Source organism: Pleurodeles waltl, chromosome 6, assembly GCF_031143425.1.
Source record: "Pleurodeles waltl isolate 20211129_DDA chromosome 6, aPleWal1.hap1.20221129, whole genome shotgun sequence".
NCBI classification, from domain to species: Eukaryota; Metazoa; Chordata; class Amphibia; order Caudata; family Salamandridae; genus Pleurodeles; species Pleurodeles waltl.
The window spans coordinates 55,675,353-55,700,384 of NC_090445.1; the positions used below are offsets into that span (position 1 = coordinate 55,675,353).

Here is a 25,032-nt window from a genome sequence, read left to right on the forward strand (position 1 = left end):
GGTTCATGTTTCATATTGCAACTGCTTATTCCCCTCTATATTTCTGCCGAGGTTGCCCAACTGGCTAGAGGGAGATGAGGGGCCATATAGTGACTTCTCGCTTGTATCACTTTGCCTGCTGTTACTTTTGGAGCCTTGATTTATTGGGTTATCTTGCACATCCAATTGTGTTAGGGCAAGTCTCCCAACGGGACCACTCACTGAGTCACTGCCTGCATGTCCCATGGCCTCCTTCTGCACATGATTGTCTCGGGTTGGAATATCTCCATCATGTTCAGTGTTGGACTGTGTAGTTCCTGAGTGATTTACTAGCCTGGTTAATAACTTAGCTACCTTATTGATTATGGTGTCACCAGACACTCTGTTTCCTCCCTAGTGCTTATTTACACAGAGATCCATCGTCTGATTGAGCATAACACGCTGACTGAGCATTAACACTCTTTGGGCAAGCATTTGTATGAGCTCCATTTGAAATTCTCTTTTGTGTGACTGCCAAGAGAGTTCCTTAACTGCAGCTAACAGAGAGGTATTGATGGTGATTATAATTGAGTCAGGTACATCGTCGTTGCTTGGAATATATTGCGGGGTATAATCCGCTGGGGTGTAGACCTTGATGCTCCATTAGGCTATACCTCCTCCCTGTTTGCAGAGTTCTCCACTCCAGACGAGTTCAGTGCATGGTTTTCCCAGGATTCCAATGTTTGGGAGCTGTGAAACCCCCAGGGGGACAGCAAAACCCAGCTTGTGGGAGGGTTGTACAGAGTCCATATGCCCCTTTAGAGTTGTTTAGGTGATTGGAACATTCCCAATTAGATCTCCCAACTTCCGTGCATTGTGAGTTGTTGTACTGGCAACTGGCTGATTAGTGGACTTGGGCCTGGGCTTAGATTTTCTTTCTTCTTGGAAACCCTGCAAGGGTAGCCCCATTTGGGTCATCTACCTGGATGGTCTGCGAGTGGGTTATCCAGTTTGAGCCATATACCTGGTCGATCCCTGTATGGTCTTGGTTAAGGGTCTTTGGACTTGTGTCTCCTACAGTCATCAACGAGGAGTTCTCTTTGACCTCTGAGAGTACACTTGGGTTGAGGAGGTTTTTTGTGCATTAGTTATTTTCATCTGCCACCCCCACTATTATAGATGTTTTGAGGGAGTGGCTGAGTATAGTGGAGGGCAATTTGCTGTTTTGCTTTGGTTTCTGACCAATCCTTATTAATAAAAAACAATGTTTTAAAACTATATGTTAGAAATGTGGTCTCTAGCTGGCAGCCGGTTAGGACCATGTCCAAGAAGGGACCCTTGCTCTAGTCAGGATAAGGGAGATACTCGCTCAGATAACCCCTGCTTACCCCCTTGGTAGCTTGGCACGAGCAGTCAGGCTTACCTCAGAAGCAAAGGGTAAGGATTTGCACATAACACACAGTAATACAGTGAAAACACTACAAAAGGACACCACACCAGTTTTAGAAAAATAGCCAATATTTATCTGTGTAAAACAAGACCAAAACGAGAAAAATCCAACATACAGTAATAAAAATATGAAGTCTGCAAGATTTACTAAAAAATACAGTTCCTTGAAGTAGATAGCGCCACCTGGGGCTATTGTGGCGTCGTGATCAACAAAATCAACAGTTCAGGCCGGCCTCACCGTCGCAGGCCAACTACGGTGTCGGGAAGACCTGCAAACAGTATCTTGGCTTTGCAGGGCGTTGTGATCCTCGCGGTGAGCTCTGGAGAGCGGCGTCACTGACTTCGCGGCGTCGGTTCCAAAGTCGGTGCAGGAGTCTTCGGGCCCTTGAAGTCACACTCCTTGCGGATCGAACTCTGGGCTGATGAAGTCAGGTGCGCTGGCATTGATGGCGTCAGGGCTGCTGTGCGAAGCAGGATAATGCGACGTGCGGTGCACACAGGACACTGTACTGGCAGCGGCTCGGTGATGACATCCAGCAGCGTCGGTGAGACCAGGTCTGCGGTGCGAAGCGGGGGCGGTGCTACGTGCGGTGTCCACAGGTCACGGTGCAGACAGCTGCATCATCGCGGAAGCGCTGTTGTCGGTAGGCCCAAGCCAATGGTGCGGGACGGTGCTTCGTGACTCTCACAAGCGTGGTCCACAGGCCACGGTGCAGGCAGCGGCGCCGGGGTCAGCAGGAGCGGCGGAGGCGCGGATGCCCAGGCTGCATTGTGATGGCAGAGTCGGGGCCCACAGGTCATGGTGCGAGCAGCAGCTCGGTGAATTCGTCCGATGATGGCGTTGGTGAGACCAGATTTGCGGTGCGAAGCATGGCAATGCGACTCCGTGTGGTATCGGCAGGTCACAGTGCAGGCCAGCGGTGTCGTCTTCTTGAACAGCACAAAACACACAGTCCCCAGTGCTGCAGATCGAAGAAACTGAAGTCTTTGGTGTCCCTGAGACTTCCAACAGGAGGCAAGTTCTACTCCAAGCCCTTGGAGAACTTTCTCAAGCAGGATACACAGCAAAGTTTACCCTTTGCACTCTTTTCAGACAGAAGCAGCAACTGCAGGCCAGTCCAGCAAAGCAACATAGCAAATGGACAGTAGTCCTCCTCCAGATTTTAAAAGTCTGGAGTTTTGGGTCTTCTCTTATACCCCTTTCTGCCTTTGAAGTTGGCAAACTTCAAAGCGAAGTCTTAAGTGTTTGCAAGATCCTTCCTTGTCCAGGCCAGGCCCCAGACACACACACCAGGGGGACTGCATTGTGTGAGGGCAGGCACAGTCCTTTCAGGTGTGAGTGACCACTCCTCCCCTCCCTTCCAGCACAGATTGCTCATCAGGATATGCAGACTACACCCCAAACCCCTTTGTGTCACTGTCTAGAGGAGAGGTTTGAACCTGCCCAACTGTCAAACTGACCCAGACAGACAATCCACAAACAGGCAGAGTCACAGAATGGATTAAGAAAGAAAATACCTACTTTCTAAAAGTGACATTTTCAAACTAGGAATCTAAAAACCAACTTCACTAAAAGATGTATTTTTAAATTGTGAGTTCAGAGACCCTAAACTCCATATTTCTATCTGCTCCCAAAGGAAATTTGCGCACTAAAGTTATTTAAAGGCAGCCCCCATGTTAACCTATGAGAGAGATAGGCATTGCAACCGTGAAATCCGAATTTGGCAGTATTTCAATATTAGGACATATAAAACACACCAGTACATGTCCTATCATAAACATACACTGCACCCTGCCCATGGGGCTACCTAGAGCCTACTTTAGGGGTGTTTTACATGTATAAAAAGGGAAGGTTTAGGCCTGGCAAGTGGGTACACTTGCCATGTCGAATTGGCAGTTAAAAAGTGCACACATAGACACTGCAGTGGCAGGTCTGAGCCATGGTTACAGGGCGACTAATGTGGGTGCCACAACCAGTGCTGCAGGCCAACTGGTAGCATTTGATTTACAGGCCCTGGGCACCTCTGGTGCACTTTAATAGGGACTTACCAGTATATCAAAAATGCCAATCACGGATACACCAATCACCATTACAATTTACACAGAAAGCATGTGCATTGTAGCACTGTTTTAGCAGTAGTAAAGTGCCCAGAGTCCTAAAGACAACAAAAACTGGTCAGAAAAATTAGAAGGGAGGAGGCAAAAAGACTGGGGATGACCCTGCAAAAAGGGTCAGGTGCAACACTAAATATTTCATGAATGGATATGTTGTTGTATATGTGCTAAAAGGTGACAAATGCAGTATAGTATGGCAAAGTAGAGCATTCAGGTGCAATGCAAAATGCAGAAAAGTACAGACGACCCTCCCACTTTTTGGATCTCTATGGAGCTCTCTCTTCTTACCCGTCTTGCAGAAAGCAAACTTCAGAAGGTGACTGAAAGCCCTTCTTTCTCAACAGGTTGTTGGTTTTCATCTTAGTGGCTGAACCTTACTTGAACCTGCTCATCTTTTGCATCTAATAATTGACATTAACTGGAGAATAACATCCTCCCTTCCTATGTACCACTTTCTGCCTCCAAAAGCACTTTATCATGGGCCTCATAATGTGTTTATTGGTGTATGAAAACAGAAACATGTAAGGAAATAAACTGTTAAAGTAGTCCTTCATATTGCAGTTGACATGTCTTTCCTCAGAGGAACTCTACTCTTCTTGACCTACAGAAGTTCAACTCTCACCTTCAGTAGCTCCACATCCTGCTGCTGACACTTTCCTGCCATCGTTGTGATCAGGTCTTGGTGGGTAGATTGCAGCTTCTCCAGTTTATTCAGTTTCTCCCAAATCTTTTTCATCTTCTCGTCATGCTCCTCTTCTAGTTTGCTCAGAAGCTGTTTCTTTTCCTTCTCCAGAAACTGCTGCAGAAGCTCAAATGTATTCAGTATCTTCTTGGTCTGGTTCTTGAAGATTTCCTTCATTAAAAACCCAACAAACCACATCATGTGTGTTTTAGTATAATACAGTGACATTTATCACATTCTCCCCATATATTTCACTGATAATGGTTTTCATGTTAACCACATACCTTCTACCACATTCCCCGTTGGGAAAAACACTAAGTGCAGTCAGACTAATCCCACCACGTAGCAGAGGGGTTTTAATTTTGCAAAAACTGATCTTTATCTCTTACTCTCCCATAGTCTTCCTTCATAGAGAACGCTTAAACAAAGAAAAAAGCTGAGGTTGATGCTGGGGGTCTTTACTACACATCTTGGTACCCTCATGTAATTTTACTTAAGGATTGCCTCTATAGCATTACCCCTATTGTCACTCTTGAAAGGTGTGACTAGTTTTGGAAGTGAGATGACCAGAGTGCAGGGTTCAGGAATTCAAAGGGCTAATGAGCCATCTTCTTTCGCTCAGTAACAACATTAAAGTGAAATATGAAAATTGCAAGCCGACTGAGAAGGTTCTCTGAACAACAAATAGTTAGGGATGCGTAAGTAAGACTTAGTGCCCGATTAGGAGTTGGGGGTCGGACTGCCGCAATTTAAATACGGCAGTGGTGAGGCAGCCGTCAAGCCGTCGGCCTCCCCACTGTCGTATTCACGATGTTTCCACCGGGCTGACCGCCAGAAATGTTGTATTATGTCAGCCCGGTGGAAACAGTGCAGTGGCATTGGCCTTGGCACCCTTAATATGTTCATGGTCTGTGTTTTCAGTTCAAGAATGAGAATGGGTAAAAAATAAAATAAAGCAGGCTACAAGGCAAATTAAATAAAATAGTGTGCCAAAGGAAGTGAGTAGGCTGAAATGGTATCCCTGGGATTACCAGGAGCGGGAACACAATGTCAAGTTGTTTTAGTAGAAAACACTGGGGCTTTGGGCAAGGCTGAAGGAAGGAGAACCTTACCGGCCTCCACCCGACCCCCTTCCACAGCATGGTGGACCATCAAACTCTCACCATGGTCACATCACAGTCTACCATCTCTGCCCATACCCTCCTCATTGTCATCCATGAACCGCTATAGCCACCACTCACATTTCCAGCTGCTCATAGGAAAAGTGTCCAGAATCTGGAATGACATTTGGAAAAGAACCTGATAATCTCAGGTGCACCTAATGTGAGCACTAAAACTTTGTATGCCCACAGTTTATGGGGGCGATAAAGGTAAAAAATCAATATTTGCAGCCCTGGTATGACCCATTCTACATTATGGACACCTTGTAATGTGGCCCTGTCAAGCACTAGAGTATTAACAACATGGAGCTCATCTTTTCAGCACTGCATTCCTAGTTACATCATGTACTCCGAGTTCTGGCGCCAAGTCCAGCTGCTTCAGGTGCACTGTGAGAATACCAGGTCCTTGGACACCGATATCAGAATGCTCAGCATGCACAGATGATATTAACTGCTTTTGCAGCTCTGCTGCTGCAGATGCGACAGACGAAAAGTAAAGACTATTTGTTTTTGCCATTTCCAGGAGTATTATAAGTTTGATATAGGTCCTGCTGGCTGGGAATGTCCAGGAATTCCCTCCATACCCTAGCAACAAACCAACTGCGGAGAACTAACCCACATGGTGCTACTCACTAAACTAAACTGTAAAACATGTCTCTACACCTGCCAATGCAATCGGGGCAGTTTTAAACTGCCCAGATTCCGAACTAGCAATATAAGCCTTTTGCCAGGCCTAACCCTTCAATTTGTAATGCTTATAAGCGACCCCGTAAAGTAGTCCCTAAATGCCCCTAGGGAAAGAGTTTGTGGTATTTAAAAAGCATGACATGTGTGCTTAATGCTTTACATGTCCTGGCAGTAAAAACATCTACTCGTTTATCACTGTGGTCAAGCTGGCTGGCCCACAGGAAAGTGATGGGATTCAAACAGGCTTGGTTTCAAGCCTATAGAGAGATTGTAACAGGGACAGAGCGCTTTGTGCTCAACCCTAAAAAACATTTAGGTGGTCATTATGACCCTGGCAGTCATGAGACCGCCGCGGTGGAGGTCGGACCACCGCCAAAGCAGCAGTACGGCCTCCAAATTACGACCATGGCGGAGCTGACAGGGTCGGACCGCCAACGCCGCCAGCTAACAGCCTGGCGGTCTCAGCGGTTGTAATCTGCCACCCTGGGGATTACAACTCCCCAACCAGCCAGCCTTTTTATGGCGGTTGGACTGCCATGGAAAGGCTGGTGGAATGGGGGCATCAGGAGGTCCCCATGGGGGCCCCTGAACTGCCCATGCATTTGGCATGGGCAGTTCAGGGGCCCCCATGGACAGCCCCATTGCGCTTTCAACTGCCCGAATTACGCACTTGGCATGGGCAGTTCAGGGTCCCCCAAAGACAGCCCCATTGCGCTTTCACCTGCCCGAATTACGGGCATTGGAAATCGCAGCGGGTGCTGCTGCACCCGCCTCACCTCCAGCTCGATTACAAGCTGGTGTCAATGTTAAGGCCATGTTTCCCGTTGTAGGCCGAGCAGGAAACCTGTAATAGGGCTGGTGGTATTCTGGTCGCACTGGCAGTCAGATGGCGGTACGAGTTTGACAGTGGCCTCCACTGCCTGCCAAACTCGTAATGAGGGCCATATGCTTAACTTCACTTTGGGAGTAGCTAGGAAATGGTTCAAGGACTCAATTTAAAAGTAATGTAAAATCCAGCCTATTTATATTTATATTACTATTTGAAAAATGTCACTTTGAGAAAGTTGTCTTTTTTCTCCCTAAGTCAAAAGGCTTTTCCGACAGTGTCCATTGTTATCTAACTTCTGATGGCTTCCCTGCAGTGAGCTGTAGATTGCTCCCAGACAGTGGACAAAGGGCTTGGGTGTGGGGAGGTATTTTGCTTCCTTGAACAGGATGGCCTGGGGGCTGTGCCCAGTCCCTTCTTGATCTTCTAAAGACACCTAGCCTATCATTGGCACACCTACGCCTGTTTCTCTTTTGTCTTGCTAATCAGCTTGGCTCCAGATCGAGTGAGAGGTGGAACTTGGTCCAGAATTGGTCAAGAGTGACCAAAAGGGATTTGTGAGAAATTGGGTTGTCAACAGGGTCAGCTTCAGAAGTTCAGGCTGACCGCAATAGAGAGCTAGTCCCGCTGAAGTTTTATCTTCTCAAGTTTTGTGCCAAAAGTGCTATTTGCGTTGGAGAAGGCCACAAGGAGAGTGTCATGACTGATTGTTGGCGTGGGCAAAGAGCAGGCCAGGCAACATCAGTCTGGTGCTTCGTGTTAACGGTCCCCAAAGATCACACCGGAAAACTCAGAATCATCATTGATAATAAACTCACCATGAAATCACAGATCAACTATCTCCTCTGCCTACTCCCTAACTCTATGCATGCTACAGAAGATCTTCAAGTGGTTTCCACTGCACATGAGACATACTGTGACACAGGGAGTCACCACCAGCTGACTGCACTATGGCAACACTCTCTATGCAGGGATTGCCGCACACCCACATAGACTTCAGACCATACAGAACACTGCAGCCAGACCCATCCTTGACCTCCCCCAATGAATCTGCATGACACTCCACCTCAGGCAACTCAACTGGCTCCCCAAACAAAAGAGATGCCAATCCAGTCTGTTGACCCATGCACACAAGGCTCTACACAACCAAGGACCTGCCTACATCAACCACTGCCTAAACTTCCACCAATTGAGATGACTACACTCCACCTCCATGTCACTGGCGCACACTGAAGCAGAAGTGAAGGATGCTCCATCTCCTACCTCTCTGCAAAGACCAAAAACAGCGAGAGGCAGTAGGCAGGTGGCTGAGGAAGCAGACCAGGAGTGTGAAACGGTTGAAATGGCAGTTTAAAACCGCACACACAGGGTGCAAAGTCAGGCCTGAGACATGTTTTAAATGGCTACTTAAGCAGGTAGCAGAATCAGTGCTGCAGTCCCTCTAGTAGCATTTAATTTACTGGCCCTGGGCACATGTAGTGCCACTTTACTAGGAACCTACAAGTAAATTAAATATGCCAGATGGGAAGAAGACAATTTTACCATGTTTTAAGGCAAGAGCACAAGCACTTTAGCACTTCTTAGTAGTAGTAAAGCGTACAGAGTTGTAAGGCCAACTAAAACAAATTAAGCAAACATGGAGGAATGAAGGTAAAAAGTCTGGGGATGACCATACAGAAAGGTAGGGGTACTGTGGGATAGTTTACAGTGCCACAAAAGGGAAGTACTGGACAAACTGGTAGAGTCACCCCTCACAATTTTTACTCTGTTAGTTAGGGAGTGCCCAGAAGTTTCACCAGCCTTGCCAAGTACAACGCATCAGGGGTTAGTCTAACATCCTCCTTCCTTTTTTTTCACCTGGGCCCAGAAGCTTGTTGTTGCCGAAGGCAGATGTTGACCTGTTTTAATACAACAAAGAGCTTCCTGCAGTGCCTTGTAATGCTGCTAGAAGCTAGTAATACGTAATTAATGCATTTTGGTGCGATGATGTGGACAACAGCACTAAAATGTGCTAGTATAAGCCCTGAGGTGTGGTATTTGGCAGGGCTGTGTGGGAACCGTGTACAACTATATTGGATCTATGAAACCCTTTGTTCAGAACCTTGTAAAAGTATGCAATTTCTTGATGTGTTCTAGAGGTTTCTACTGACCTTAGGAGACAAATCCATGCAGGATTGGTCTCCCATTCTATACTTTGCATTTTTCTGACCTGAGTTATTTTATTGACACTTTCTACTTTGCCCCACATAATGTATGGACCAGCACAGAATATTGGTATACGAGGAGTCTTGCTGTGGGTCACAGAAATCCTGCACCAACCTCATACACTGTCGGATCATTCCCCGAATGTGGTGTCTCTCTGTTTACCTTGGGGCGCTAGACTGCCCAGACAGTGGCAGTTCCCCGAAGACGCCCTGTTGGATGAGGTCTTACATATGGAGCTTCAAGATTCTATTAATGAGTACTTCACCCTCAATACTGGTTCAGTAGGCAAACACTCCATGCTCTGGGAAGCCTTTAAAGGCAACATAACAGGAGTATGCATAGTCAAACATGAGGGGTGCTTCACAGCATTCATAATGATCTGGCCAGGGTAGAGGGTGATCTTCGGAGAATGGATCTTGCAGAGATGGCTGGGTCCAGCCCCCACGTGCTACTTGACTGTGGTAAGCTCTTACAGGAATTTCATGAGTTGGCAGAAAGGGAGGTTATATGTAGGCTGGCCCGCCCGTATGGTGAGGGTGAGAGGCTGGGACGTACCCTTGCACAGCTTCTCCGGCCAAACTATGAAGCCATATACATCACTAGCCTTTCACTAGACAGTGGCAACACCATCACTGACAATGCAGCTATCATACACACATTTACGGATTATTACCCAAAACTATACACCACATACTACAGTGGAGGTGACTCCGCATTGGTAGACTACCTGGCAGAAATTGCTGAGGTGTGGCTCAGTCCTGGGCAGCAGTAATTCCTAGACCACCCGATCACTAGTGACAAAAATCATGCAGGCCATAGATGCCCTGAGTGGCATCGGGGATCCTGGGTTAGAAAGGTTCACTGGGAAATTTTATAAAGCTTATAAGCACATCCTTGCTCCTCATCTCTTAGAGGTGTATGCAGAATCACTAAAGGAAGGTGTTCCCCCCCCCCCAACCCTGAGCAAAGCTGTCATTACTTTATTACCGAAATCTTGCAAACCCGCTCAGCTCTACACCTCATATAGGCCACATTCTCTACTTAATCATGGTAACAAGATTCTGCCTAAAGTGATAGCGGTTAACCCGTTAAGTGCGGGCATCCGCACTACCTCCCTGGTGCGGGTCACGACCAGTGGCCGACACCAGGGAGGATTTTCTTTCTTTTTTTTTTTTAAGTCCTGGGAGACACAGAAGCTCTTCCCTGTCTCCCCCCGCCCCCCACACGCCTTCTTGCGATGTCAGCGCGCCGCTAGGCGCGCTGATGTCACAGTGTTGCTTTCCCCATCGGAGCAGGGAGCGGGCGTAGGGCCGCTTCCTGCTCCGATGGGGAAAACGGCCCCAAACGGCCTTCCCCACGTTCGGAAAGGCCTCGTATGAAAGGGGAGACTCTCCCCTTTCATACGAGGCCTTCCTGAACGCGTTTCCTGGCCCTCGATCGCAGCACAGCTGCGATCGAGGGCCAGGAAACACCACTAGACACCAGGGATTTCACTTGGGGGGTCTGCCCCCCTCGGAAACGGGCCAACCCCCCACCGGGCCATATTTTTTAATTTCAAGGTTGGTGGCCCCTGGGGGGGCGCGATCACGCGCAATCCCGCCACCCCCAGGGGCTAATTTCTTTTTTTTTTTTTAATAAAGAAATTGACAGGGGGTCATCCGTGGGCAGGGCGACCCCCTGTGGGGGCAATACTTTTTTTTTTTTTTTTAGTAGTTGTAGGGTTTCCCTGGAGGCAATTTTGGCCCCCAAGGAAACCCTACAACTACCAAAAAAATATACAGATATATATATATATATATATATATATATCAATCCATGTAGATAGATATAGCTATAGATAGCTCTATATATATGTATATATATATATATATATATATATATATATAGATATAGATCACTTTTGTCAGTGCATGTGTGGTTTCCCTGGGGGCTGCGATCGGCCCCCAGGAAAACCAGATCCACATATAAAAGTGATCTATCTATCTATATATATATATATATATATATATATATATATATATATATAGATCATATATATGTATATATATATATATATATATATATATATATATATATATATATATTTGCCACCAGTTGTCTTGCAGTTGCGTCTTCAAAGCAGTGCACATACTTCAACTGACGCATTTCAACTGTAGCTTTTAGGCAGCAATAAAAAAGTCAAGTAAGTCTTGTGATTATGTTTCTGCTACAAAAGGATCAGACTTTTGTCTAGTGGCAGTTTTAGTGCCATAAAGAAGCGCAGAAGGTGTATATGACTACTGCAAAGAGCAAATCTGTATTTTTTGTAAATAGCTGAGTACATTAGTAAAGTCAGCCACTACCTGCGCTATAATACCAATGAAATGTATGTGCGGGGTGGGGGGTGGCTATGGAGAGATGAAGAGCACGTTTGCTGGGTGGTACTGAGGGAATTCGAGGAGGACATGGGAGTGGGAGCACCAATAATGATTGTTGGACTGGGCGCAGGAGGTGCTAAAGACTGTGACGAATGGTATGTGACAAGGTGTTTGAGTGTCTTGAAAGAACGTGCTGATCGAGGGAAGAAGCGCAGGTAAGGTGGGCTCTACTGTTGCACATATCACACACACACACCAGCAATTTTGTGACTGTCTATGTAGGCTAGTGTTTTAGAGCAACAGTTTAGCCAATAGCAGAGATGGCATCTTGATGGATGACTGCTGCTGACATCACTCGGGTTATAGAGGACAGCTCTGACATAGGATCAGAGACTGAGACAGCAGATACTGAGACAGCATCTGAGGGATAGGACGATGGCACAGACTCTGGGAGTGATTTTTCAGTTGGAGGAGTCCCATTGGATAACTCCTTCCAGTAAATTGTGAGGGAGGTGATGAGGGCAGTCCTGTTGTCCCTTCGCAAGCACAGTCTATGCAACAGGGCCATAGTGGGCAAGCACAGAGAGGGTGCTCTCTTGGGAGCTCCCCAATTTAGTTCAGCCCCAAATTCCACTGCTCAAATTGTATTGAGATATCAAAATTATCTATCACAAAACAAACTGGTTTTGTAAGGCATGCACCTGTGTTTTTGGTCCTGGGTTCGGCGGCTATATAGGGAAACATACTAAACCCAAACATTTTTGGAAACTAGACATCCGGGGGAGTCCACAGAAGTGTGACTTGTGTGGATTCCCCAAAGTTTTCTTACCCAGAATACCCTTCAAAGCTGAAATGTTGAATAAAAACTCTATTTTCTTGCATTTCTGTCACACAAACTACAGGAATATGCTGCGATCCACAAAATTCCTACCACCCAGTGATTCCTCACCTGTCCTGATAAAAACACTACCCCACTTGAGTGCCTATAACTAGTGCCTGCGTAAGGAATGGATCACCCCAGGGTCAACAGTTGCCTCATGTAAGTACCAACATTGACCATTGTGTGATCTATTCCTGTCGCGGGCACTAGGCCTACCCACACAAGTGAGGTACCATTTTTATCGGGAGAGTTGGGGGAATGCTGGGTGGAAGGACATTCGTGGCTCCAGAACTTTCTGTCGCCGAAATGTGAGAAAAAAGTGTTTTTTTGGCCACATTTTGAGGTTTGCAAAGGATTCTGGGTAACAGAACCTGATCAGAGGCCCACAAGTCACCCCATCTTGGATTCCCCTAGGTGTCTAGTTTTCAAAAATGTGCAGGTTTGGTAGGTTTCCCTAGGTGCCAGCTGAGCTAGAGACCAAAATCCACAGCCAGGCACTTTGCAAAAAACAGCTCCGTTTTCTTTGTGAAAATGTGATGTGTCCACGTTGTGTTTTGGGGCATTTCCTGTCGCGGGCACTAGGCCTACCCACACAAGTGAGGTATCATTTCTATCGGGAGACTTGGGGGAACGGTGGGTGGAAGGAAATTTGTGGCTCCTCTCAGATTCCAGAACTGTCTGTCACCGAAATGTGAGGAAAAAGTGTTTTTTTTGGCCACATTTTGAGGTTTGCAAAGGATTCTGGGTAACAGAACCTGATCAGAGCCCCACAAGTCAGCCCATCCTGGATTCCCCTAGGTGTCTGGATTTGGTAGGTTTCCCTAGGTGCCGGCTGAGCTAGAGGCCAAAATCCAGAGCTAGGCACTTTGCAAAAAACACATCAAATTTCAAAGTAAAAATGTAATGTGTCCATGTTGCCTTTCCTGTCGCGGGCATTAGGCCTACCCACGCAAGTGAGGTACCATTTTTTATCGGGAGACTTGCGGGAACACAGAATAGCACAACAGGTGTTATTGCCCCTTGTCTTTCTCTACATTTTTTCCTTCCAAATGTAAGACAATGTGTAAAAAAGGCGTCTATTTGAGAAATGGCCTGTAATTCACATGCTAGTATGGGCACCCAGGAATTCAGAGATGGGCACAGAGATGACCACATGAGACATACTGTGACACAGGGAGTCACCACCAGCTGACTGCACTATGGCAACACTCTCTATGCAGGGATTGCCGCACACCCACATAGACTTCAGACCATACAGAACACTGCAGCCAGACCCATCCTTGACCTCCACCAATGAATCTGCATGACACTCCACCTCAGGCAACTCAACTGGCTCCCCAAACAAAAGAGATGCCAATCCAGTCTGTTGACCCATGCACACAAGGCTCTACACAACCAAGGACCTGCCTACATCAACCACTGCCTAAACTTCCACCAATTGAGATGACTACACTCCACCTCCATGTCACTGGCGCACACTGAAGCAGAAGTGGAGGATGCTCCATCTCCTACCTCTCTGCAAAGACCAAAAACAGCGAGAGGCAGTAGGCAGGTGGCTGAGGAAGCAGACCAGGAGTGTGAAACGGTTGAAATGGCAGTTTAAAACCGCACACACAGGGTGCAAAGTCAGGCCTGAGACATGTTTTAAATGGCTACTTAAGCAGGTAGCAGAATCAGTGCTGCAGTCCCTCTAGTAGCATTTAATTTACTGGCCCTGGGCACATGTAGTGCCACTTTACTAGGAACCTACAAGTAAATTAAATATGCCAGATGGGAAGAAGACAATTTTACCATGTTTTAAGGCAAGAGCACAAGCACTTTAGCACTTCTTAGTAGTAGTAAAGCGTACAGAGTTGTAAGGCCAACTAAAACAAATTAAGCAAACATGGAGGAATGAAGGTAAAAAGTCTGGGGATGACCATACAGAAAGGTAGGGGTACTGTGGGATAGTTTACAGTGCCACAAAAGGGAAGTACTGGACAAACTGGTAGAGCCACCCCTCACAATTTTTACTCTGTTAGTTAGGGAGTGCCCAGAAGTTTCACCAGCCTTGCCAAGTACAACGCATCAGGGGTTAGTCTAACATCCTCCTTCCTTTTTTTTCACCTGGGCCCAGAAGCTTGTTGTTGCCGAAGGCAGATGTTGACCTGTTTTAATACAACAAAGAGCTTCCTGCAGTGCCTTGTAATGCTGCTAGAAGCTAGTAATACGTAATTAATGCATTTTGGTGCGATGATGTGGACAACAGCACTAAAATGTGCTAGTATAAGCCCTGAGGTGTGGTATTTGGCAGGGCTGTGTGGGAACCGTGTACAACTATATTGGATCTATGAAACCCTTTGTTCAGAACCTTGTAAAAGTATGCAATTTTTTGATGTGTTCTAGAGGTTTCTACTGACCTTAGGAGACAAATCCATGCAGGATTGGTCTCCCATTCTATACTTTGCATTTTTCTGACCGGAGTTATTTTATTGACACTTTCTACTTTGCCCCACATAATGTATGGACCAGCACAGAATATTGGTATACGAGGAGTCTTGCTGTGGGTCACAGAAATCCTGCACCAACCTCATACACTGTCGGATCATTCCCCGAATGTGGTGTCTCTCTGTTTACCTTGGGGCGCTAGACTGCCCAGACAGTGGCAGTTCCCCGAAGACGCCCTGTTGGATGAGGTCTTACATATGGAGCTTCAAGATTCTATTAATGAGTACTTCACCCTCAATACTGGTTCAGTAGGCAAACACTCCATGCTCTGGGAAGCCTTTAAAGGCAACATAACAGGAGTATGCATAGTCAAACATGAGGGGTGCTTCACAGCATTCATAATGATCTGGCCAGGGTAGAGGGTGATCTTCGGAGAATGGATCTTGCAGAGATGGCTGGGTCCAGCCCCCACGTGCTACTTGACTGTGGTAAGCTCTTACAGGAATTTCATGAGTTGGCAGAAAGGGAGGTTATATGTAGGCTGGCCCGCCCGTATGGTGAGGGTGAGAGGCTGGGACGTACCCTTGCACAGCTTCTCCGGCCAAACTATGAAGCCATATACATCACTAGCCTTTCACTAGACAGTGGCAACACCATCACTGACAATGCAGCTATCATACACACATTTACGGATTATTACCCAAAACTATACACCACATACTACAGTGGAGGTGACTCCGCATTGGTAGACTACCTGGCAGAAATTGCTGAGGTGTGGCTCAGTCCTGGGCAGCAGTAATTCCTAGACCACCCGATCACTAGTGACAAAAATCATGCAGGCCATAGATGCCCTGAGTGGCATCGGGGATCCTGGGTTAGAAAGGTTCACTGGGAAATTTTATAAAGCTTATAAGCACATCCTTGCTCCTCATCTCTTAGAGGTGTATGCAGAATCACTAAAGGAAGGTGTTCCCCCCCCCCCCCCCAACCCTGAGCAAAGCTGTCATTACTTTATTACCGAAATCTGGCAAACCCGCTCAGCTCTACACCTCATATAGGCCACATTCTCTACTTAATCATGGTAACAAGATTCTGCCTAAAGTGATAGCGGTTAACCCGTTAAGTGCGGGCATCCGCACTACCTCCCTGGTGCGGGTCACGACCAGTGGCCGACACCAGGAAGGATTTTCTTTCTTTTTTTTTTTTAAGTCCTGGGAGACACAGAAGCTCTTCCCTGTCTTCCCCCGCCCCCCACACGCCTTCTTGCGATGTCAGCGCGCCGCTAGGCGCGCTGATGTCACAGTGTTGCTTTCCCCATCGGAGCAGGGAGCGGGCGTAGGGCCGCTTCCTGCTCCGATGGGGAAAACGGCCCCAAACGGCCTTCCCCACGTTCGGAAAGGCCTCGTATGAAAGGGGAGACTCTCCCCTTTCATACGAGGCCTTCCTGAACGCGTTTCCTGGCCCTCGATCGCAGCACAGCTGCGATCGAGGGCCAGGAAACACCACTAGACACCAGGGATTTCACTTGGGGGGTCTGCCCCCCTCGGAAACGGGCCAACCCCCCACCGGGCCATATTTTTTAATTTCAAGGTTGGTGGCCCCTGGGGGGGCGCGATCACGCGCAATCCCGCCACCCCCAGGGGCTAATTTCTTTTTTTTTTTTTTAATAAAGAAATTGACAGGGGGTCATCCGTGGGCAGGGCGACCCCCTGTGGGGGCAATACTTTTTTTTTTTTTTTTTGTAGTTGTAGGGTTTCCCTGGAGGCAATTTTGGCCCCCAAGGAAACCCTACAACTACCAAAAAAATATACAGATATATATATATATATATATCAATCCATGTAGATAGATATAGCTATAGATAGCTCTATATATATGTATATATATATATATATATATATAGATCACTTTTGTCAGTGCATGTGTGGTTTCCCTGGGGGCTGCGATCGGCCCCCAGGAAAACCAGACCCACATATAAAAGTGATCTATCTATATATATATATATATATATATATATATATATATATATATATATATATCTATATATGTATATATATATATATATATATTTGCCACCAGTTGTCTTGCAGTTGCGTCTTCAAAGCAGTGCACATACTTCAACTGACGCATTTCAACTGTAGCTTTTAGGCAGCAATAAAAAAGTCAAGTAAGTCTTGTGATTATGTTTCTGCTACAAAAGGATCAGACTTTTGTCTAGTGGCAGTTTTAGTGCCATAAAGAAGCGCAGAAGGTGTATATGACTACTGCAAAGAGCAAATCTGTATTTTATGTAAATAGCTGAGTACATTAGTAAAGTCAGCCACTACCTGCGCTATAATACCAATGAAATGTATGTGCGGGGTGGGGGGTGGCTATGGAGAGATGAAGAGCACGTTTGCTGGGTGGTACTGAGGGAATTCGAGGAGGACATGGGAGTGGGAGCACCAATAATGATTGTTGGACTGGGCGCAGGAGGTGCTAAAGACTGTGACGAATGGTATGTGACAAGGTGTTTGAGTGTCTTGAAAGAACGTGCTGATCGAGGGAAGAAGCGCAGGTAAGGTGGGCTCTACTGTTGCACATATCACACACACACACCAGCAATTTTGTGACTGTCTATGTAGGCTAGTGTTTTAGAGCAACAGTTTAGCCAATAGCAGAGATGGCATCTTGATGGATGACTGCTGCTGACATCACTCGGGTTATAGAGGACAGCTCTGACATAGGATCAGAGACTGAGACAGCAGATACTGAGACAGCATCTGAGGGATAGGACGATGGCACAGACTCTGGGAGTGATTTTTCAGTTGGAGGAGTCCCATTGGATAACTCCTTCCAGTAAATTGTGAGGGAGGTGATGAGGGCAGTCCTGTTGTCCCTTCGCAAGCACAGTCTATGCAAGAGGGCCATAGTGGGCAAGCACAGAGAGGGTGCTCTCTTGGGAGCTCCCCAATTTAGTTCAGCCCCAAATTCCACTGCCCAAATTGTATTGAGATATCAAAATTATCTATCACAAAACAAACTGGTTTTGTAAGGCATGCACCTGTGTTTTTGGTCCTGGGTTCGGCGGCTATATAGGGAAACATACTAAACCCAAACATTTTTGGAAACTAGACATCCGGGGGAGTCCACAGAAGTGTGACTTGTGTGGATTCCCCAAAGTTTTCTTACCCAGAATACCCTTCAAAGCTGAAATGTTGAATAAAAACTCTATTTTCTTGCATTTCTGTCACACAAACTACAGGAATATGCTGCGATCCACAAAATTCCTACCACCCAGTGATTCCTCACCTGTCCTGATAAAAACACTACCCCACTTGAGTGCCTATAACTAGTGCCTGCGTAAGGAATGGATCACCCCAGGGTCAACAGTTGCCTCATGTAAGTACCAACATTGACCATTGTGTGATCTATTCCTGTCGCGGGCACTAGGCCTACCCACACAAGTGAGGTACCATTTTTATCGGGAGAGTTGGGGGAATGCTGGGTGGAAGGACATTCGTGGCTCCAGAACTTTCTGTCGCCGAAATGTGAGGAAAAGTGTTTTTTTGGCCACATTTTGAGGTTTGCAAAGGATTCTGGGTAACAGAACCTGATCAGAGGCCCACAAGTCACCCCATCTTGGATTCCCCTAGGTGTCTAGTTTTCAAAAATGTGCAGGTTTGGTAGGTTTCCCTAGGTGCCAGCTGAGCTAGAGACCAAAATCCACAGCCAGGCACTTTGCAAAAAACAGCTCAGTTTTCTTTGTGAAAATGTGATGTGTCCACGTTGTGTTTTGGGGCATTTCCTGTCGCGGGCACTAGGCCTACCCACACAAGTGAGGTATCATTTCTATCGGGAGACTTGGGGGAACGGTGGGTGGAAGGAAATTTGTGGCTCCTCTCAGATTCCAGAACTGTCTGTCACCGAAATGTGAGGAAAAAGTGTTTTTTTTGGCCACATTTTGAGGTTTGCAAAGGATTCTGGGTAACAGAACCTGATCAGAGCCCCACAAGTCAGCCCATCCTGGATTCCCCTAGGTGTCTGGGTTTGGTAGGTTTCCCTAGGTGCCGGCTGAGCTAGAGGCCAAAATCCAGAGCTAGGCACTTTGCAAAAAACACATCAAATTTCAAAGTAAAAATGTAATGTGTCCATGTTGCCTTTCCTGTCGCGGGCATTAGGCCTACCCACGCAAGTGAGGTACCATTTTTTATCGGGAGACTTGCGGGAACACAGAATAGCACAACAGGTGTTATTGCCCCTTGTCTTTCTCTACATTTTTTCCTTCCAAATGTAAGACAATGTGTAAAAAAGGCGTCTATTTGGGAAATGGCCTGTAATTCACATGCTAGTATGGGCACCCAGGAATTCAGAGATGGGCAAATAACCACTGCTGCTCAATACCTTATCTTATGCCCATTTTGGAAATGCAAAGGTTTTTTTGATACATTTTTTTTACTCTTTATATTTCAGCAAATTATTTGCTGTATACCCGGTATGGAATGAAAACCCATTGCAAGGTGCAGCATATTTATTGGCTCCGGGTACCTAGGGATCTTGATGAACCTACAATCCCTATATATCCCTGCAACCAGAAGAGTCCAGCACACGTAACTGTATATTGCTTTAAAAAACACCTGACATTGCAGGAAAAAGTTACAGATTAAAACGTTGAGAAAAATTGCTGTTTTTTTCAGCTCAATTTCAATATTTTTTTTTTCAGCTGTTATTTTCTGTAGGAAAACCTTGTAGGATCTACACAAAAGATCCCTTGCTGAATTCAGAATTGTGTCTATTTTTCAGAAATACTTAGCTTTCCAGGATCCAGTGTTGGTTTCACACCCATTCCTGTCACTAACTGGAAGGAGGATGAAAGAACAAAAAAATCATAAAAATGGGGTATGTCCCAGTAAAATGCCAAAATTGTGTTGAAAAATGTGGTTTTCTGATTCAACTCTGCCTGTTCCTCGCAGCTGGGAAGATGGTGCTTTTAGCACTGCAAACCCTTTGTTTGTGCCATTTTCAGGGGAAAAACCACAAGCCTTCTTCGGCAGCCCTTTTTTCCCATTATTTTGAAAAAAAATAATTGGGGGTGTATTTTGGATAATTTCTTTGTCTCCTCCAGGGAAACGCAGAAACTCTGGGTACCTTTAAATTCCCTAGGATGTTGGAAAAAAAGGACGCAAATTTGGCATGGATAGCTTACGTGGGCAAAAAGTTATGAAGGCCTAAGCGCGAACTACCCCAAATAGCCAAAAAAGGGCTCAGCCCTGGGGGGGAAAGGCCCAGCAGCTAAGAGGTTAAGGAGATCATAAGATCCCATATGCAATCTGGTTTTGTGCCACAGCGCTCAAACTATATTAATCTGCGTACTGATTTTGCAGTTTTAAATCAGATATCTCCAACTCTTCCTGAAGCAGCTGTAGTGTTGGACGCGGAGAAGGCCTTTGACTCCCTTGAGTTCCATAACTGCATGCATCACTATCCAAACTGGGTATAACCAGGAGCTTTTGCGACCTCATTATGCTCCTCTACCAAGAACCTAACTCCAGTCTTTGAGTGAATGGAGTGATCTTCCCCCTTTCCCCATTACAAGGGGCATGCAGCAGGATTGCCCCCTCTCCCTGCTGCTTTTATTGCTAAGGACCCTCTTGTCCGACACCTGTCGGAACGACTAGGTAGGGGGCTTCCATTTCAGAGGGGGCCATTGTCTGCTTCTCTCTACGCGGATTATATTTTACGATTTGTTCGCAAACTAGCTACTAACTTGCCCCCCTTAATTCGTGTGGTGGTTTGGTTTGGTTCATTATCTGGATTTTCAGTCAACTGGGGCAAATCTGAACTATTTTCGCTTACGGAAGCCAGCAACCTAGACTACCCCTCACCTGGTGCACCAATTCGCTTAAGTATTTGGACATTTTCCTACATATGGACAAACAAGAAGTTTGATTAAACTATGGGCCTGCAATTGACAAAGTAACCACACAGGTGGAGCGCTGGATCAAACTACCTCTATCCATAGGAGGTCGCATTGCCATCATTAAGATGGTAGTCTTACCCCGATTTTTATATTTATTTTAAAATATCCATAATGTGCTAGTAACTTTCTCAATACACTACACAGCCGTTTAAGACAATTCATTTGGGCAGGACGTAGGCCACGTATCAGATGGCAAACACTGACAACGCCTTATGAACTCAGCGGCTTTGGGGTGCTGGATATATGCCTGTACTACTTAGTGACTCAGGCACATTTTGCTTACTACTGATATCACCAGGATACCATACCGTAATCCGGAGACGCCAGGCATCCAACTTAACACTCTCTTTGCTCCCTCTGGGCCTTCCCCGAAACCCTACGGATAGACAGACTTTTGCTGCAACGTGCTGGGCTTAGTGTCAACTTCAACAATATCTAGGTGACCCGCCCTTATACTCACCACAGTTACCCCTCCATAACAATCCTTGGTCACCTCTAACTGAAAAGCGCTTGGTACAACAAACACTTACCTCTCTTCACTTACACAAGGTAGTAGACCTCTTCCATGATGGTAAAATTAAACCTACTATAGAAATTACCTCAGGCACAATCGATCCCCACACCTATGTCTAAATTCATATTACATCGCCAGTACAGTACTTTGTGAGTCAGACTACCCACATACCCCGAGGAACCTCCCGACTTCCCCCCACTTGTCCATTGTCATTTCCACACCGGATAACAGCAGGTTAATATCCCACCTCTATCATGCCATGTTGCTGTTGTATCCTACTGGGTTGGAAAAATCTAGGAAAGCGTGGGAGAGAGTACCTGTGAGGGTGGCATTCCCGTCGTCAAGTTTCGAGAGGACTAGTGATTGCATTACCGTCAGGGGGAATAAACAATGTTTTAGTGTGTAGAGTGCTACTTTGGCTGAGTTGTTGATATGCTCCATCAACATGTTTTTGTCCAGGGTGATACCAAAGGATCTGATGGAGTTTGAAAGTGAAAGAAAGCAGGTTAGCGTGCCCACACTCTTGAGACATTCTTGGATAGGCAAAGGATTATTTTTTAGGGAAAGGAGTAATAGTTCTGCCTTGTTGGGGTTCAGCTTAAAGTGGTTGTTGTTTAGTCATGTTTGTATCTTAATTAGTGTGATGTTAATATGCCGGTGGTCACTAGGAGATTTTACTCCATAGCAGAGGTGTGTGTCATCTGCATATAGGTGAAAGTTGACCACTGTTTGGTTCAGAATACTTGTCAGGGTTTTTATGAAGAGATTAAATAGGGCTGGAGAGAGGATTGAGCCTTGAGACACACCTTATGAAACTGGTGCAGGTTTCGATAGGCAACTGTTCATTTTAATTTGTTGAGAGCAATGTTGCAGATAGAATGTGAACCATCTCAGGACAGTGCCCTTGATACTTTTGAAGTTCCTGAGTGTCTCAAGTAAAGGTAGATGACTTACAGTATCAAATGTCGCAGAAAGGTCCAGTAGGATTAGGAGGCAGGAGTCGCGTTCATCTAAAGATCTGAGAATGTCACCTAATGTACTGAGCATACCAGTTTCTGTGCTACAGCCTTTCCTGAATCCTGACTGGAAAGTGTTGTGGAGGTTGAATTCTTCTATGTGTTGGTTGAGTTGAAGTAGGACACACTTCTCCAGCGTTTAGGCTAGGAAGGGAAGGATGGTGAAAGGTCTGAGGTTACTGAGGTGCTTGGGTCCACCCCTGTCTTTTTGAGAATGGGTGTGACTTGGCCTATGTGGAGGGATTGAGGCACACGTGGAGGGATTGAGGCACACAGCCTGATGATAGAGAGTCGTTGATGATTTTGGTCCAAATTAGGGAGATGATATGGTTGAGGTACTGTACTAGGGTGAAAGGGAGGGGATTAGGAGTGTGGGATGTGGGTTTCAAGTTCTCAATTATTTTGAAGACTTCTCCTTCTGTCACGGGCTTGAACTCTGTCCACTTAGCAATATTTTTCAGCTGTAGTAGATCACTACTGTTTTTGATTTTACTTGGATCACTCCAGTCTTCAATTAAGTCTTGGTAGGGGGTGTCCGTGGTGATTTGCGTGTCATTGAATCAGGTGGGCTGGGATGTTGGACTAGTGCTGGCGAATAGAGAGTGTTAAATTTTTGCAATACTGTCAGTGAGGAAGTTCGCTATTTCTTCACAGGTTTCATTGGAGGCTGTTGTTTCACGCTGCGAGGTAAGGATAATTTGTTGTTTTATTATATTGAAGAGCTCCCTTGGTCTGTTCTATGCACAGTCCAGTTTACTGTGAAAGAAACTGCCATTTTCTTTAACAATGTGTTTCTTGTAGGACAGCCATTTGGATCTCAGGAGTGTGAGGTGTGCCGGTGAGGGGTTCTTTCTCCTTAGCCTTTTTGTTAGACTTTCCATCCTTGGCGTGGTCTCCCTTAACTTTTTGCCTCTGTTTCCCAGGTTGTTGATGTGTGCTGGACTCTGTTTTTGCTGTTTTTGTTACTCTGGGTACTTTACCACTGCTATCCAGTGCTAAAGTGCAAGTGCTACTATATAAGATGTGTATGTAATTGGCTTATACATGATTGGCATATTTCATTTACTAGTATATCCCTAGTAAAGTGCACTAGAGGTGCCCAGGGCCTGTAAATCAAATGCTACTAGTGGGTCTGCAGCACTGGTTGTGCCACCCACATAAGGAGCGCTGTAATTAATGTCTCAGACCTGCCACTGCAGTGTCTGTGTGTGCAGTTTTAAACTGTAAATTCGACTAGGCAAGTGTACCCACTTGACAGGCCTAAACCTTCCCTTTTCTTACATATAAGACACCCCTAAGGTAGGCCCTAGGTAGCCCCAAGGGCAGGGTGCAGTGTATGGTTAAGTTAGGACATATAGGCCTTCATTACAACCCTGGCGGTCGGTGATAAAGTGCCAACAGGCCGGCGGTAAAAAAAATGGAATTTTGACCACGGCGGAAATCGTCAACACAGACAGCCACTTTAACACATTGACCGCCATGGCTGTAGCAACAAGCACCGTGGCGGTAACCGCCAACAGCTAGGGGGAAGACAATGTACTGCCCACCCTTTTACAACCAGCCAATACGCCAGCTTTTCCGGGGCGGTACCAATGCCATCAAAAGCACAGCAGAAACAGAACACAGAAGGGAAACAACTCACCTCTGGACGAGGAGGAGGAGGGGGAGGGGGAGGGGGACACAGTGGAGGCAGTGGATGTTGGTGTGTCTGCATCTGGATGGTGCTTGTGTGAGTGCCTGTGGGATGAAGTGTGGTGCTTGTGTTTGCATGAGCCACTTCTGTGTGTTGATTTGGGTGCATGCTGGTCTCATGGTGTGCTTGGGATAGGCTGGAGTTGGGGGGATGGGGCTGCATAGAGGAAGTTGGAGGGGGAGGCTAGAGACAAGGACAATGGCTGCCATCAGGGAGTTGGCCAGAGCCTGGAACAATCTCTGTTGGCCAGCCATGCCAGAGTGAATGCCCTCCAGGAATGCATTTGTTTGTTGCAAATGCCCTGCCAGACCCTGGATGGCATTCACAATGGTTGACTGCCCAACATAGATGGATCGCAGGAGGTCAATAGACTCCTCACGGAGGGCAGCAGGGCTGACTGGGGCAGGGCCTGAGGAGCCTGGGGCAAAGGAGATACCCACCCTCCTGAGTGGGCGGGCACAGGAAACACGCTGAGGGGTACTGGGAGGGCGGTGCTGGTACAGGGGGTGGCGGCTGTACCTGTAGTTGTGGTAGCCATAGAGGTGTCCGCCACCACCAAGGAGCTTCCATCGGAGGAGGTGTCACTGTCCGAACTGACCCCTCCAGTCTCAGCCGTGGTACTCCTCTCGCCCTCCGTCCCACTGGTGCCCTCACCATCAGTGGATTCGGCCTCATGGGCCATGTGGGATGCAGCTCCCTCCATCGCCGGTGCCTCTCCTCCTCTGGCAGATGATGCTAATGCACACAAGGACAGGACAGAGTGACAAAACAAAAAGGGGGGCAAGAGACAGAGGATACACTTGGTCAATGCCAGCAACAACACCAGTGTTGGCATACACAACACACAGGGAACAGCCCTATGCACTAGGCATTACCAGTTACAATGCTAGTCACCAGGCCATGGGGTACAATGCCTAACGCCAATAGCAGCACACGTGAAACCCACAGGCACCCTGCCCAGTAGTAGATGCCCCCTAGCATATTTGGTTTTGGAGTGCATCTGAGCCTGCCCATCATGGAACCTACCCTGCCATGTTCGTCCTGGCCTAGGGGCACCCACAGACCCACATCCCCCACCCAGATAACACCTCAACAGGCTCAATT

General features: G+C 46.6%; 1 protein-coding gene across 1 annotated transcript in view; it reads right to left on the minus strand.

Moving 5' to 3' along the window:
• Window positions 1–25,032, minus strand: part of LOC138299185 (E3 ubiquitin-protein ligase TRIM39-like) — a 182,115-nt gene that overhangs the window by 86,777 nt on the left and 70,306 nt on the right. The window contains exon 3 of the mRNA XM_069237280.1: window positions 4,145–4,375. Coding sequence (XP_069093381.1) covers window positions 4,145–4,375 — 231 coding nt within the window. The remainder of the gene's footprint in view (window positions 1–4,144; window positions 4,376–25,032) is intronic.